We start from the raw sequence: 17,662 nt of genomic DNA, 5'->3' as shown, positions 1-17,662 counted from the left end.
ATTCATTGCGTTTCCTGTGCTGCCTTCAGGGTACATTTTAACACTGCTCTTTGTGAATCAGGATGACAATGTATGAGGGCCGTTTGCTTTAGGAGAATAGCAGCCGATGCTCAGACAGTATTATTTTTTGGATCATTGTGCACTGACTAGAATTGGGCATTCCTTATTGGCCTGAACTGTTGTCTACATTTTTTAAAATAATAGCCTGGGTGCCATAGCTTTGAACCAGATAAATTGTTTGCATTATGTGATTCTGGAACAGGTATGGCAACAAAAGCATCCAAACTATGCTTGCATGTGAGATTAAAATGCTGCATTCATAGCTTTTGAAAAGATTTTTATTTTCCTTTAGGTATAATTTCAAATGCATTTGGAATAAAGAAATAAAATCACTGAAGAGGCACAGTGTTGGAAGAATCAGTCTGCAATACATAAACATGCATTACCATCCTTCTTGCTTTTATAACACAGTTAATGCAAAATATAGAAACCCTAAAGGAAAGAGAAAGGCCAGTGAACAACAAAAAATATCAATGAGTGAAAACTCCCGTAACAGTTCTTGACAGATGCAATTACCTTTGGCCTGCAGCTGGTCATGAGACTGGCAGATACCAGCTGGGGAAAGTGCACTGAGAGACAGCCAGAGCAGCCAGGCAGAAGGGCTCTGGAGCACCTCTGAAGTGTATCTGGCAGCCCTGATCTTCTGTGCTGCTCACTGAGGAACATAAATAGTGACTTGCTGCATTATCTTCCATGGCCAAGCAGGATAGACTGAATAGACCAAATAAAACCCTCTCCATGGTTGATGTAGGCATGCTGAATGCCTGGCTGGGCTGAGGCAACTGCAGACTTCTCAGTGAGGTTTTGCTTCAGTCCTTTCCCATCATGGTAGAAGTACTGCTTTATTTAACCTCTTAATAATGGCAGGCATCACTGTGGCAAACAAGACTAGCATATGATGGGGAATTTCAACTTCTCTATGAAGAACACTCTTTGGCAGTAATTGGCCAACTTACACCACTTTCACAGAAGCTTCTCTGCAGTCACATATTTGATCCACAGGTCCCTTGGTCATGGACCAATGTCCATATTCTGCTGTTGAGACATCCAAACAAGCAAATGAAACAGCAACATCCAACAAATTAATCTCTTCCTGCAAACAATCCTGGTTCCATTGTACAGGAAGTTGCTTCCCATATCACTAGGACTGTTGGCACTTTTGAAGATCCTACAGAGATCTATAAAGCTTTAAATGTGCATAATTGCAGTTATATAAATGCCTTCTTCAATCTGGGATGATACATCTAAATTCAACTTTAAATTATGCAAATTACCTGCTAGACTCTCAGCCATATCCACTTTTTGCAAGTCAAATATATATATATATACACACATATATATATTCACACATTATGCATTGCGAGACAAAATCTGAGCTTTTTCATTCAAGAAAAATTAAGACAAACAGAATTAAGAGGCTGGGCTTCAGAGCCAAAGAGATTAAAAGGAATTGAGGCTTTTCAGTGATCAAAGAAAGAAGTAAGAAGGAATCTGAAAAAGAAAAATGCAGGCAAGAATAAACCTTAAAGAGGAATTCTAGAACTGGAGACTTACAGTGTCTAGCACTGTTTAAACATACAATAGTCTTGTATTATTTTCCCAGGGCACCAAAGACAAAATATGTTGTTTTGTTTGAAAATCAGCAACTTTGTTGTATTCACAGTGATTTCTTTTAATAACAGCTCTGTAGGATCTAATGACAGACAGATTGAGAGAGAGAGAGAGAGAGATTGGAATATTCACTACATGCAAGGAAAACTAAGAGTCTTCAGGTTTTTGGTTTTTTTTATTTATTATCCCCAGACTAATCTAACATTTTAACCAACTTAGACTCGTTATATTTCTTACACTACTATTCCACAGTGGATCCTTGATTTCTCTGGAGAATTAATTCCCTAGTACTTCTTGGCCTTAGATGAGGAACTGTTCACACAGTGAGGTCAGGAGTGAGCTGAGTTTCTGCTGTGACTGCTGTCTCTCCTACAGTCTGAGATGCTGAGCTAAGAAGAGCTGGCATTTAAATTGCATCAGCAATAGATATCTCTTTTGTGCCCAGAATTGATAGCCCGATCCTGACACCATGTTTATATGAATTTTTATGTATTTGGGTGGGTTTTCTTTGTTTTGATTTGAGTCCAGTTTTGCTACGTTGGATCAGTGGGGAGCTCCAGCTGGGACTATATTTTACACTTAATGGCTGAAAGCTTGAAAGGTCTCAGGTTTACCACAGAAAAAATGTCAAGAGTGTTTAACCCCAAGTCTTCTTGGAATAATTTTTCTGACAACAGTTTTCTTTTCTTTCCATTTAACTGCAGGTCTCTCATGACTTTGCAATCAATTTCAATGAAGATAACCCAGAATGTGCAGGTAATACTCACAGTAGGACAGACTGCCATAATTTTGCTGTGTGCAAAATGTGCATTCGTTATTGTATCACCTGACTATTATTCAAAGTGGTTTTATTAAAGAAGGCAGCTAGGATTTGGGGACCTGACAGGCTCCAAACCATTGAGCTTAACTTTAGAAATCTTGGAAAGTCCCATACATTAATTTCCTGAAAAGTAGGTAGACTGTCAGCACTTGGACTTCCTGGAATCACTAGTATTTCTGGGAGCTAGACTAATTGAAAATCTTCAGCTACCTCAACATCATAGGTTGTGCTGCTAAGAAGGGCAGGATATGAAAAAGCAGACTGTGAACCTCTGTGATCAAAAATTCCCTCAGTTTAGAGCCAGTTCTTTGACCAGACCTACAGTCTGCTGCAAGTCAAGGGCAGGGAAGCAGCTGATGCTGGTTGTTGTAGAAAGAAACCTACTTGCCTGAGAGCACACGCAGCAGGAGGCTACAGAGTAAGATATTGATATGTACTACCAACAGTCATTAATCCTTGATAATCAGAGGACAGATTTATGTAGCAGATGTTGCTGTTTGTCTTGTATTTTTAAGTGAGATCTGCAGTGACTGATGCTGTCTTTCTAAAATCTCCCGCCACATTTTGTAAAAGACAATAACAGGAAAACAGCCTCTAAGCAGAGTAACAGTTAAGAGTCTTCTCAGGTGATCATCACTGTCTAAAATCCACAGGTTGTTATTCTCCCTTATCCTTCTGCTTCCATCCAAATACTGAACCAGGTATTTCAAAATACTCTTTCTGTTCAAATCTTCTAGCTGCTCCTGTTAGCCCTTCTCAGGCTTATTAGTGGCTTTCTTTCAGGCATGGGCAGCAAACATGTTCAGGATGAGAAATAAGATGCAAAGACATGAAGTGAGGAAAAGAGGAGAGAACAAGCAGTTCAAGGGAAAGAGACTTTAAAAGAATTCTCAGTTCACACATCTTAAATGCAAGACCTGTTTTTGGTTCAGTGGGCATTCCTGCTTTGTTGTTGCACTTTGTTTATTGAATTGGACTGCCCCAGCCTTTGCAGGTCATATGCTTGAAATGCAATTGGGTGTAAGTCCTACAGCTCCTTGATGTGCTCACACAGCTTTTTACACTGCTTTTGAGTCCAAAGAAGCAGAAGTTACATGTATGCATCTAGAAGTGCTTATAAGCTTGTAAGCCAGCTTGATGTTGGGACTTCAGTGTATGGATGGGGTGGGGAAGCAAAAGAAACCTCAAAATTCCAACTGGACCATCATATTTTATAAAGTGTCATCAAAACAGTTAACAGTGGTCAGCATTAGGTGATAACATATTTATGCATGTAGTATTCAAATAGGGCTTTGTTTCTCAATCAAACTGCACAATATTTGTGACCCTCTGCAAACTACAGAGAAAAGCTCTAGCAGTCCAAGCAAAGAACACTTATTTTTGTCCTCCCCCCACCTTTGTTGCTTCTTTTGACTTCAAGGTTAATTCTTTTATCACACTGGCATTGTTATATAATGATTTTTATTGGTTGAAAAGGCTGCCACATTTAGGTGGTGCCAGCAAGCAGAGTTTGTACAGACAAACCTTCTGTAAGCAAGGGATTTACTATCCAAACCACATTCTGTATGCAAAACTAATATAACAATGGAAATGAGAGGGGGTAAAAAAACCAGGAAGGAGCTGCTCTATGAGGCTTGGCTTATGTCACTTAATAATTTTAACTTTATTTGTATCTTTGCATAAGACTCAGTTATCTGATAAGTTAACCCACCGCCTGAAAAGAGTTCTAGGCTAAAACCCCTAAAAAACCTGTTGCAGCATGAAAGAATTCCAGGGAAGAAATTTTGCAGCATTTGCACCTGTATCTCCAAGATATTAAAGGCTCTTGTTTGTCTTAAATGATACCTTTTTAAATAGTATTCCCCTGGGTGAAAGCAAGAAGAGGAGACAAAACAGAAATCTGTTTAAATGCTGTTTAATTGTCAGCTGCAGCTCACTCATCTGCCTGTCGTGGGTGCTTGTTTGTTCTGTGATGTTTTCTTGATGCTCTCACTGTATTAGGTGTCACAGGGAACAGTAATATCAGCAAGTCATGTGGAGAAAGGATGCAAGAGTGAGAAGGAGATAAAGTGCTTAGTGATTACACTGTTTTACTTTGTAGGATCTAGCATACTTGCAGAAAATAAAGCAAAATTGCTTGAGAGTATCTTGTTTTAAACAAAGAAACAGCAGTTGGATGCAATGTAATAAGTATGTGTCTATTTTGCCTTTGAGGAATGAAATCCTTTTCTCTGTGGAAGTAGAGCTTTTGCTGGCACAGGGTAGTGTGAAGCATCATTCTACATACAGGGATGGTATATGGAGATGAAGAGCACTGGAATTCATAAAATATGGATATCCTCACCTCTTACCATTTCCATTCTTGAAAATTTTAGTATTTATAGTCTTATGCTTAGTATATTTATAGTATATTACTTTTATAGTCTTATAATTAATACTTAGTTTATTATCTGAGGAAGAAAATAGGCAGTAGCCTCTAGTCTGAATGAATGTTTCTATACATCTGTCTTAAACCCCTATATGTATTCATACACTGTATTTCATTTGAGATGCTGAAAGTGGATTCCAAATAAAAATGTAGAGAGTTGAATTGTAAAAAAAAATGCACATTGATTCTGCCTAAGATAAAGGAGTACAAGAACAGCAAGCTACAAAGTAATCCACTTACATATCCTGTTGAGTTGGGATTGGATGGACAGAAGATATTTCTAAAATATATTAACATGAGAAAGCAAATAAGAAATTATGTTTCTAGAACATGTCTCTAAGATGAGAGCAACTTTCTGATATGAACAACACTAAATCTCTGTGGAATGCAGGGAGTAAGACTTACCTTACATTATTTTCCTGCATAAGAAGAAAAGTACATTGTATCTTGTCATCATCTAAGGGAAGATTTATGAGGCCTTCATGCAACATCATTAAGTATATGTAATGAAAGAACTCCTTAGCAAGTTTAAAATTGGGAGTTAACAAAAGGTCAGTTTTGCAATATGTGATTTAGTCATTGGAATTACCAAGGGAAATTTTGTAACACTACTTTACATTTCAGCCAATCACAGTTATAATTGGAGCAAGTCCTTTAGTCTGTTGGTATTGCAATGGAAAATATATCTGTAGTTGTCTCTAAAGAGACAAAACTGTGTTCTCCACCACTTCTTCATAGGAGTGTGTGTGTGTGTGTCATTGTAAAACAATTACAACTCCCTGTCATTTGTTAGTAATAAGTCTGCACCCATCTATCCTGTAAATATGGTTGAGTAAAAAATCTCATGAGTGAACAAGTCTCAGTGCAAACTGGAACTGGCTTAGGATCTTACTGAAGTAATTTCATTCTTCAGGATCTTTTGTAAAGCTTTTCAGTCTATCACTTTCTTTCCAACATTAGACCTCTAATCCTTTAGGTCTGGTAAGCTGGGAGTTCTGAATGGGGAGGCTAATGTGCATCACTTCAAGAAATCCTTCTTCTCAATGATTGAAAATACCAATTTCCATTCTGTGATCTGTCAAGTGTGTCGGCAGAAGTCTTTGCTCCCTCGTCTGACTATATATCCTGAAATGAAAAGCCAAAAATAGCTAGTTTTCCATCAAAATTTCTCAGCTAAAGCTCATTTTTCTGTAGGCTGCAAAGCATCCTGCTGTTTCTTCCAAGACTTCACAGCTTTTGGTCATAGTCAAATCCAACCTGGGAGTGATTATGCAAATTAACCTTGAAAAATTACTTTCTTAGCACATGGAAGTCAGGTATTTGAAAAGATGTTTTGAATTCCTTAACAGCTTTAGGGCATAAGTACAAAGGACAAATTTGTTGGCAACTGCCATGATAAACAAAAATATTTATCTGAAGAGGAGAAAGAAGTGTGGAAGTGTTTCTTAATTCGTGTCTAGCCTTCCACCATGAATCTTAGTTGTTGGTCAGGAAGCTATCCTGTCTTAAAACAAGAAGAATGGAAGCTATGGCATTGCAAGCTCATACCTGAAAAATAGACATTAAAAGCTGCTGGGAAGGAGAAGCATGGTAAAATGAATTATATATTACAAACAAGATTCAAGGCAGCTAGAGACAGATTCCTGGAAATTATCTGAAGTTGCTAGTCCTTGCTAATCATGTAGTATTTTTTATTTGTTCATTAAGAACCCACCTTTCATTTACATGTTAAACAAGCCTGATATATAAACAAGCACATTGCCATGTGATCAATTTTTTTCTTCCTTTTTTTTTTTTTTTTTTTGGTTTTTCATGCTAGGAATACAGGGAGTTGTGGAAGCTTATCAGAGCTGCCTTCCCAAGCTGCAGCTGTATGGACCGACAAACATTGCTCCTATCATCCAGAAAGTGGCAAAATCTGCATCAGAGGAGACCAACACCAAGGAGGCCTCGGTAAGGGAAAAAAGCTGTGTTTGCCTTTTTTTCTTGTCTTGTGATGGATCTCTTGTAGGCCGTCAAAACAAGGCCTTTTAATGCAGATTGTGCCTTCACAGTTTTTATAACTGCCTTCACAGAAGGCAGCTTAAACCTGTGTCAGCTGGAAAAGTGTATCTCTATAGCTTCGATTGTCACAGCTTTAAACTCTTTCACCACTGATCTATTTCCTGCTTTTAGGGCTGTTTTACTGTAGCACACCCAGTTTTTCACTGTGGAAACAGAAATGGCACCACTAAGGTTACAGAAATTGAGCATTGAAGCCCTAAATGCCTTGGTTGTACCAGGAGATGAGTTCAATGAATTCCCTACTCAGGCTACCCAATTTTATGTCTCCTGCAGAGCCTGTACTAAATTTTTTCTGCTCACCTAGGAGACTTTTGCAACTATTCATTTGAAAATGGTAAGGATGCAGTTTTCAGCTTCTTATTACTGATGAAGTAATTTGTCCATTTTAGAAATTAGAAGACAAGTCTATTAGCCTGCACCTGATAAAAATCCCAGGACAGATTTCTTGGGCTAAAAGACTGTACACACTGGATGTGCTACGGATCATGTTTTAAATGTACACCTTTGAGATGCATTAGGTTTATTTTGATCCTGCCTTGAAGACAGAATGAGAGAAAGGGAGAACAAGAGAAATGGAGGGAATATATGAGCAAGTAGATCTGAGCCATTTAGAAGAGCAGTGCTGTAAAGGAGTAAAGGATGTAAGACAGACATTGTGCAAACTGCACGTGCATGTGTGCAGCATGAAAAGTGTCTCAGCACAGAACACAATAGAGCTGTGCATTGGTATGTGCCTCATCACTTGACCTAGAGCTTTCTCTAAGCTTTCTTCATGTGCTGGGTCTTTTTTAAGTCCTATCTAGGACAGCAGTTACCAAATATTTCTGTTCATCAATCTGGGCTTGTGACTGATATTTACAAGAGCATGTAGTGACAGAGCAAATGGTAATGGCTTCAAACTGAAAGAGGACAACTTAAAATTATATATTAGAAAACAACTCTTTACTGTGAGAGTGGTGAGGCACTGGAACAGGTTACCTGGAGAAGCTAAGGTTACCCCATCCCCAGAAGTGTTTAAAGTTGGATGGAGCACTGAGCAACCTGATCTAGTGGAAGGTGTCCCTGCCTCATCATCTGTTCAGCCTAGATGATCTTTAAGGTCCCATCCAATCCAAACGATTCTGTGATTCTGGGATTCCACTGTTGTTTCCAGAACCTTGATAGTATTTGTGGTCCCAGCCCTAAAATGGGGAATTTCTATGTTTGAATTTCCACACCCACCTAATCTTGAGGCTCACTCTATTCCCAGTGCTGTTTCTGACCTAATACACCCTACTGAATAAGTTCCTTCTTTCTATACCTAAGCTCCCCCCTTTCTATCTGAAAAACAATATAGAGTATGAATGTTCAAGATGAAGTTTTCTCCCTGCATGTTCTGTTTTATTTGTGGCAGGATAAGATGATTGGAACACTTTGAGTTTATACCATTGTATATAAATAAATTTTATTGATATTCAGTGTGTTGGTATTGCTCATGCAGAGTGATCAAATCCCATGATTTGTTCATTTTTCCTATTAATGTACATTTGTTAAATTACTCTGTCGGCCTAACAATTCATAAGGGATCCAAGTAAGGGCCACTCTTCCCCATAACCAAGTGAAGAAATGTTGTAGATCATGATCCTTGTTCAGTGGGCTTTGGAGTTTTGGGAAAGAAATTACAAGCTCACCAAATTGCTTGCCCTCTCTGGAGAATGAGAAAACCTGTCTTTGGGGCTCTGTATGAAAAATATGAAGATGGATATATTCCTTCCTTGCTCTCCTCAGGGACCCCATTGCTTTGCAAAGGAGAAATTAGTAGCTGAGGAACTTGGAACAGAAAATTCTCTATAGTAACTATAAAGGCTCTGTTCTCTTTAAAAAGGTCCATGAGGGAGTTACCAGAAAAAACTTTTATACTTTTTAACTTAAAAGGTTGAGCAGCTTTGGAATATTAACTAATGACATAATTTTTCACTTCTTGTCCAACAACCTCAGCAATATTTCATCTTGCTGATCCTGACGGACGGCGTCATCACCGACATGGCTGACACCAGAGAGGCCATCGTCCACGCCTCTCACCTCCCCATGTCAGTCATCATTGTTGGGGTGGGCAACGCTGATTTTAGTGACATGCAGATGCTGGATGGTGATGATGGCATCCTGAGGTCTCCCAAAGGCGAGCCTGTGCTTCGAGACATTGTCCAGTTTGTGCCATTTAGGAACTTCAAACATGTAAGCTGATTTTTCCATCCTTGCCATAGAAGGGTGAATGGGTAGAGTGAATGATTAGTGAGGCTGGGCTTAACTTTGCATATGCATTAAATGTGGAGTAAGTAATTTGTTGAGTAAGCATTATTGTGTCAGAAACAGTGAAAAAAACAGAATCAAAATATAATGTGCTCCATTAGTGAGGATGGGGAAGGAAGAGATGAGGCAGAATCCATGTGCTTTTTGTGGTGCCAGTCCTTGCTTTCATTTTCTCCCTGATTTAATTTGGTTACTTTCCCTGCCTAATTTTTTTATGGTGTCTGTTTTGCATTCTCTTTTGCACCTGTTCTATTAGGACCACTGTATTCTGCTTTCCATTCCTTCATTTCCATTGGTCCCTGAGTTCTCAAATGCAGGACTATTCACCCACAGCATCCTGGTTGCCTCCAAACCCATTTCCAAATTCTGTACAAGAACACAGGCAAGAAAGTGGCATTCCTGAGAGCTTCCCTTTGCTCTCAGCCAGCTGTTCCTGACTGAGGCCAGTGTGGTGTAGAAGACACTCTGTAGAAAAGAAAGGAACAGAACAAGCATTAAATTGCCAAATCTAAAGTAAAGCTTTGGTCGTTAAATTTTCCTCTCCGTCACCTGCCCTACATTGTACCATCTGTTCCAGAGACTTTTCAGCAGCAGGGTAGGCACAGTGTTCACCAGCAGAAGGGGCTTTCCCACACACAGAATTGTTTTTCAGAGCCCTTTTCCTCCTTATGGAGGCATGCCTTATGTTCCTTAGCAATGCTGATCCCATTCCTTTCCTTCCCTTTTTCCATCTTTCTTTGCCTTCTTTCCTCTCACTTCTGTTATTTAATGAACCATTTACTTGATTCTCCAGGCTGGTTTTTTGCTCTGTCTAGGAAGGATATCCTCAGTATTTGATATGAGAATTTCTTTACCTCACAGCGCAACTGACTCATTCTCCTCATGAGATTGCTCTTTTCAATCTGCTCCCATAGCTAGAGATCCTTAGATCTGGATATGTCACAGCCAAGTTCTCAACCCTGGGCTGGTTTTGATCTGTGTATGGGTATGCACTGCTTGTATTTCTTTATACATTAGCTCCTCTTTTAGTTTTTCTGGGATTTTTGTCACCACAAGAGCTTTTTTTTTCTATTTGCTGCTTCCAAAATACCTTCATTTTTCTCTTTGCAATGGTTGTTCTTTTTTGTATTTCCAAATACGATTTTGCAATATTTGCCTTAGATCTAGACATACTTTTTCACAAGCTCTACTGAGGAGCAAGAGAAACAAACTTGTTTCCCCTTTCCTTCTAGCTTTATGTAAACCATGGATGCATGCAGGAGGGAGAACTCACCTTATGCTATTAGTTTGGTATCACCATGCCAAATAGTTGCAGAATGACTACTGAGTTATAAGACACACACATTGCTGTGCTGACAGGAGTGCACGGTCACCTACCTGCCTACCTGCTGAATCAAAGCATGAGCACAACTTGTGATAGTTTGTGATTCCTGCAGCACATAATCACAAGTGCTTTGTGCTGCACTGTAGTCATTGGAAAAGTGTCCAGAGCTGAGTTATTTATGGGCTAGTGGGGGAGCTACTTTTAATTAGGTGAAAAAATGTTTCTGCAAGGAACTGGCAAAGCCAGCTACGTTTGTTATTTTTAGTTTCACTTTGTATTTTATAATAAAGCTAAAATCATCTTGGATTTAATAGATTAATGCTGACAGCTGCAGTTCTGGTTTCTAAATATATTGTTCCCCTGGTGTTAACTTGTGACTGAACCTGTGGCATTGTTATTGCCAGCACTGGACAAATGACAAGCATATATTCTTTTTTAGCTGATTTAGGTTAACTTCCCCAGTACTGGGAGAGGAAAGCAATCTTTATGTATTCTTCTTGTTAAATGGTGATATTTTTCTCCTTCTTTCAGTAGCAAAGGTGATATAGATATAGAAATAGATTTATATTTGCTCTATCAGGAAAGTTAATGTATTTTATGCAACCTGATATTTAGTCTGTTTATTGCGATCTTTCAGCTTTTCAACAAATGTCAGCGTAATGGATGAGTGCTCATAAAAATAGCCACTTCTGATTGAATTCCTTTATTGTCATATCCCAAATAATCTCTCTTTCTCAACAAAGTGGCATTCACAGCTTCCTTGCTTACTTAGCACAAACAAAGGACCATACATCAGCTAGTGAAATAATTTTCCATGGGACAAATGAGTGTGATGTTTTGATTCAAACTTATTTTTCCCCACAGAGGAAATGCAGATTTAACACAATTGGGAGATTTTTGTCAGATCAGTTCTGACCAAACACAAGAATTTACATACATCAGCATATTACTTTTGACAGCTTTAAGCAAAATGCATATTTAGGTAAAAACCCCCCATTCCTTTTGACAATGTACCTTGTGTTAATTTATTAGGTAGAAAAAAAAATTGAAGAATCTTTTTAGAAAGATTAAAAATTAAATTGTGTAAGGTTTATTGGTCTTTCTGATAAATCAAGTATTTATTTATTCCTAAATCCATATTATATCTATTAATGATGGAAGGAGAGGAAAAAATGTTATGTGTAAGCATTTATTTTTTGTTTTGCTGGAAGAGTAAATCAGAATTCTCTTGGGAGTCAACCCAAGCAATATTTTTTCATTACTTCTATTCTTAGGTCAGCTTGGAACTCAAAATCTCGTATCTATCCAAAGAGATCAAAAATAATCTGTGGAAAACCTTTCCCTTTGAGAAAATCAAAGGAGGGGAGAAGGAAGTTGTAAAAATAACCTATAGAACAAATCCCTTTTATTTTATAAGTTTGACTTCAGAGAAGGTTCTGAGCCTGCACAGCACTCATACAGGCATTTAACACATTTCAATCAGCTGTTAAAATCTTATACCCACATCAATGTTTTACCAGCTTAAGACTAAGTGTAGACAGCAGGCTCTATTATAAGGGTATAATCTCCTACACGATACAGTGCAGCAGAAGTACTCCAGTAAAACATCGAAGCTTTTTCTCTCTCTTTAAGGAGTATCTTTGAAGCCATCAAAAGAACAATAGCAACTGTAGTGATTCTTGGCAAATCCTGCAGTTGTAGAGGCTTGATAAAATCGAGGTAACCATTAACACTTAAAAAATGTCCCATTGTATAGTGGATGACAGATACCATTCCCTAAAGGAGAACATAACAAACAAAGGAAACATATTTCCCCTGAATCTAAGTGACTTTTTTTCTCTCTGTAATCATCACCACTCCAGGAGTGTGAGGGTCCTTCACCTGAAACTGTAGAACAGTGATGCTCTGTCACTGAAACGTAGTTGAAGAAAATCACCTGCCTCTATCCATTCACAGTCATATTTTAAGAAATGAAATTTTCTGTCTTTGGGACGTATGATATATTTACTGGACACAAATCTGATGCCATGGGTAGGTTGTATTCCATTCTGCACTGTATTTACTCACAAAGGTTAACAGCCGTGTCTCCATAACATACATCACAGAGGAGTATGGAAACCACAGCTCATAACCACTGCAAGGAGCAATGTTTTGCACTGTGCATTGTAGTTAAAGGTTAAGCATTGTGAAGCTATAGAACTGAACCAACAGTCATTTGTAACACTCACCAATTATGGAATCACAGGGGATTATTTTCTTACTGCTGACTGATCTGATTGTTGTGTATCAGCTATTAATTGAGAACTATTCATCTTTAGCTGCTTATTGCTAGAATGCTCTTCAAGCAGTGGAGAAAACATTACAGTAAAACATTAATTTAATGTCTCATCTGTGTTAAAGACCCAGCAAAGGTAATCCTTACACAACACTGATGAACTAGGTTCTGCATTTTAGCTTAGAAATTACTGAGAGTAATTCTCACTTATAAAAATTCTTCTTTGCACCACCTGATCCGGAAATGAGAGTGCTTTACCACCATAAAAACTATGTAAGGTACAAGTGGTCCAAACCATCAGAGAGGAAACCAACCCTCTGCCTGTTTTTGTGATGCTCCCTGCTAGAGAGACCCCCAGGACAAAGAGACATTACTGGCATGATGAAACTCAGTAAAGCAGCAGTTGCCTGTGCTCAGACTAAAGCATGGAGCCAAGCCAGCTACCTCAGGGGCAGATATTGCCTGTGAGCCTATGGGCACAATAAATGTTTTCACTTAAACCTCAATGAAAGGTTTTCAGTTGAGGACTCCTGAAGTGGCAGTGATTCAGTTGTGCATCTGAGCCCTGACAGAGCCTTTCTGAAGGGCTGACCCTCGTTCAGGAGGAATGGATGTGGTGTCAGAAGAGAGAACTGTTGGAGGGAGGATGATGCACAGCAGTGAGTGCCAAAAGTTCAGAACATGTGAACTACACAGATCCAGAGAAGCTGATGCCAATGCTCCTGCCCAGCATTTTTAAAGACAGAGAAGAGTGAAGTTTCCTGATTGCTACAGTTTGTGTGTGCAGCGCTGGCTCAGGGCACTTCCCCACTCTCGGTTCTCATCTCTGTGTAGGGTTGTATTTTTGGTAAGATAGCACAGAGGCAGGCTAAGCTATGTACAGCTTTGACACACTGGGAAGGAGATTTTAAAGAACAGTAATTTTCAATAGCATTGTAGAAATTAGCCATTTATGTGATTCCAAGGGGTATTTCCTGATTATTTTAGTTGGAACTAGATTAACTTTAAGGTCTCTTCCAATCCAAATCATTCCATGATTCTCTAAAAAAAGGTTTAGGCAAGACTAGGGCAAGTGTGGAGAACCATGCATTTCAGTTTCCAGGATTAAAATGAATGGGGTCTGTTACTGTGTAACACTTTAGAACACTTGCTGCACTGTCACATAAAGTATGCTCTATGCTTTGCCAGTTTCTTCATGCAGAAATGTCCCAGGCGTTTTTGGCTGCACAAATATTTTGGTATAAATGTCACAGTAGGGAAATAGCAGTTAATTTTATTTGTTACTAATCTCATATGTGAGTCAAAATACAAAAATACAGGGAAAAAAAAAAAAAAAACCAACCTGTTTCTGGTTTTGCTAGCATTATCTTTTTATTTGATACTGGAATTTTTAACAGCCTAGAGTTTTCTTGACCCATGGATTAGCCTGGGTTTACCATTTACTTTCTATGTAAACCAAATTTTAAGACTCTGTAAGGATAAGGATGCCACTCCACAAAACAAAGTAGGTCAAAAAACAATACAACTGCTTTGTGACATGGTAGGTTTGAAACTTGGCTGATAACACAAAGGACAATGAGGAGGAAAGTGTTAATAATTTGGGAAAAAATACTTGGTGTACAGAAGAAGTGTGATCCAGCCATAGTTTGAGTTCCCATGCATCATCTGAGCTGCAGTCTATGGAGATAAACACATCAATTAAAACCTCTCAAAATGAAATTTAAGTATTTGCACTTTAGTTGCATTTTGTGGTGGGCTCAAAAGGAACATGGCCAAGCAGGCTGGTTCCAGAGGACTTGGAATCAGTTCTACCCAAAAACTTAGAAACAAGAATATCCAAAACATGGGGCCAAGAGAGTGCATGGGAGAATGAGTCCAGTTTTGTCACTGCTGAATTCAGGGACTGAGGAATATCCATGCAGCACACACAGGTAATGGCTGCCCACAAAACATCCACAGGCCCCTCTGCTTAAAATGAAGCATTGTTGGGGGGGTGAGGCAGCAACTCGGTGTGGTTGATGGAGGGCAGGATTTCTCATTGCATTGGGGGGCAGCCCTCCTCCCCACCTGGAGTGAAAGCCACTGGCCATCCCTATATCCATCTCTATCTTTCAGGATCATCAGTTCTTAAGTCTGGTTGATATTGCCCATTTTCACATTTTAGGAAGAACTTTAAAGCTTCCACCAAGCCTTGAACCTTTTTGGCAACTACAGTTTAATTCTAATTTTTAAAAAGGTATTTTTTTATTGACTTAAAAACATTCCCAGCCATTAAAACACCATGCGAGATTCTGAAGAACAGAATGGTGATGAAGGCCTCCCTTTGACGGTGCTGTCCATTTATGTTCAGCTTGGAGCTCTGCAGGGTTCCTTGCTGAACACTGATGAATGAAGTCTTTGCAGCTTTTCATTGTGATATGGGGCTCTCCCAGAGTGCAGGGAAGTTCAGCTAGCCTGAACTTAAAATAGTCCAAATGGACCTGAAATCACACAGAGCACTTTTGGCTTTAGTGTACTTTTAGGCAGCTGCAGCTCCATACCTAAACTGACTCATAAAATGAGTTTCCAGCAATAGTGTGATTCACTTTAAGTCTTTCTTGCCTTCCATTTCTGCACCGTACCTCCTCCCTTGATCTCATGGCACCAATGCCTCTAAAACTCATGGCACTTCTAGCAGAGAGTCAGGTTAATGCTGTGTTTTCTACCATTTCCTGCAGGCATCCCCAGCTGCTCTAGCAAAAAGCGTTTTGGCTGAAGTTCCAAACCAAGTCGTGGACTATTACAATGGCAAAGGGATAAAACCAAAATGTATGTCAGAGTACGAGTCTTCCAGGACACTAGCTCCATGAACCTGCCTGCACTCTTTTACAAAATTAAAAAAGAAAAATGCTACTGTCTACAACTACTGTATTTAAAAAAGGAAACAAAAAATTAGCACGTTTTGGTGATTTTTAACTAAAATAACTTTTTTTTTTGCATGTGTAGCCTAAAGGCTTAAATCTGTTAAGCAGTTGTATCGTTGAAAACTTTTTATGAGGAAAAAAATCCAGAAAAAAAAAAAGTGAACTCTTTACATTACAGCATGTTGCCTTGAAATAAAAAGTTATCTGTATCTGGTTTTTATACAGGTTTGTTGAAATTTTGCTAAATTTCTTATATTTACACTGTAAAGCATTTTGAAATATTTATTGAGAGTGAATAGCCAAAATGTCTTTGGTTTAATCTATTATGAACTGAGAGATTTTTCAAAATGGCAGATGCATGAACTGTATTTTGCATGTTTAAAATAAAAACAACACAGTTTTGCAGTTGTCTTTATTTCTCTCTCTGCCACAAGACTGCCTGCTCTCAACTTCCATATTCCAAGGGAAGGATAATAAAGTGTTTCAAGAGATACCTGACCTGAAGCATGGGCATTTCTAATATTAGCACCTTATGACATGAACACCCAAACAAGCCCATACAGTCTGTGGCTTGAGTAGTAATTTTTCAAAAGCCTGACAAATCCAGCTGTTACAAAGTGTTCAGACCATAACTGTAAAGAGATTTGGCTTGGAGAGCATGGTCCATCAGGACTGCATGTCATAAAACATGCCCACTTAATTCAAACATTCGGGCTGGCTTTCAAACAGGATGTACTTGGGCTATCCAAATTTACAATCTCTTCTGTTTGGGAATTCTTATTTTGTTTCACTTGTGTTTTAAAACCCACGTGCAGTGTCCAACTCCATGTGGCACATTTTCCAAATGAAATTTTGCACAGCCTGATTTTGTGACAAGCAGTGATTTGTAACTTCATCCTCACACAGATCGCCTGTGTGTGATAGAAGAACTGTTTTTTACCAAAAGAATATTGAAACCATCTTAAAAAAAAAAGAGGACACACAAGAACAGAATGGTGGTGGATTTCACTTTCCACTGAAATATTTATGTAAGTGAAGAAATTAGATCAATGTTATTTTTTGTGTTCGAAGGATGACTTGTTAAAAAGTAAGGAGAAATTTTAACATAAAATAATCTATGCGGGATTGTCCAAAAGGTACAACTTTGGATGAGTTGTACTCCCACTGAATTGAAAACATACTCATTGCTAGTTCCTGAAGAAGCTGCTTGGGGCCAGTGCTGAATATTTTGGAAACCTTCCCCTGTGAGCAAGGGGTTTCAGTTAAGAAATACATATTTTTAAATGAGTTTGGAGGTAATTCTTTTTTAAAGGTAATTTCCATAGGATCAGCTTTGATTGATGTAATTTTAAATGACTTTGTAATTTTAAATTAAGGCAGTGGGATAGCCAAGATGCACGGGGCTGCCTCCCCAGCACATTCAGTTCTGCCCATCTCTATCCTGCAGTGCCATCATTCACACTTGTAAAGATTTCTTCAGCTGATCAGATTCTGAGCAGCAGCCAGTATTACTTGGTCATGGGTATAAGTTGTCTAGAGATGTCCAAACTGATAGATCTCAAATCCACATTTCCATGTAATGGCTGAGACTTCATTTAAGAGCTTACCCGGTCAGGCTGCACATCTCTCCCTCTGTGGCTGTATTTCATCTGGAAGCTACTGTGATATCCCCTTACATGTCATACACCATTCTGCCAATGACTCTTAATTCTTACATACAACACTTCTAGTTTCTTATTCCCACTTTTCCCCTATTTTCTTTCCTTCCCTGTTCTCAGGAGGAGCATTTTCTAGCTGTTAAAGCATAGGACTGAAAAAATGACTCCATGTTCTTTCCTCCTCCAGTATCTCATTTTGTTTTCTTGCCCAAGATTTTTAAATGTTCTGC

The 17,662-nt window shown here is 38.7% G+C and overlaps 1 protein-coding gene across 1 annotated transcript in view; it reads left to right on the top strand.

Moving 5' to 3' along the window:
* Nucleotides 1-15,904, top strand: part of CPNE4 (copine 4) — a 187,242-nt gene extending 171,338 nt beyond the window's left edge. Inside the window, exons 13-16 of the mRNA XM_066320811.1 lie at nucleotides 2,376-2,427; nucleotides 6,739-6,872; nucleotides 8,961-9,197; nucleotides 15,589-15,904. Coding sequence (XP_066176908.1) covers nucleotides 2,376-2,427; nucleotides 6,739-6,872; nucleotides 8,961-9,197; nucleotides 15,589-15,720 — 555 coding nt within the window. The 3' untranslated portion in view covers nucleotides 15,721-15,904. The remainder of the gene's footprint in view (nucleotides 1-2,375; nucleotides 2,428-6,738; nucleotides 6,873-8,960; nucleotides 9,198-15,588) is intronic.
* Nucleotides 15,905-17,662: the final 1,758 nt, after the last annotated feature.

Source organism: Sylvia atricapilla, chromosome 1, assembly GCF_009819655.1.
Source record: "Sylvia atricapilla isolate bSylAtr1 chromosome 1, bSylAtr1.pri, whole genome shotgun sequence".
Lineage (NCBI taxonomy): Eukaryota > Metazoa > Chordata > Aves > Passeriformes > Sylviidae > Sylvia > Sylvia atricapilla.
Note: the sequence above shows the minus strand (reverse complement) of the source record. Positions and strands in the feature narration are given on the sequence as shown.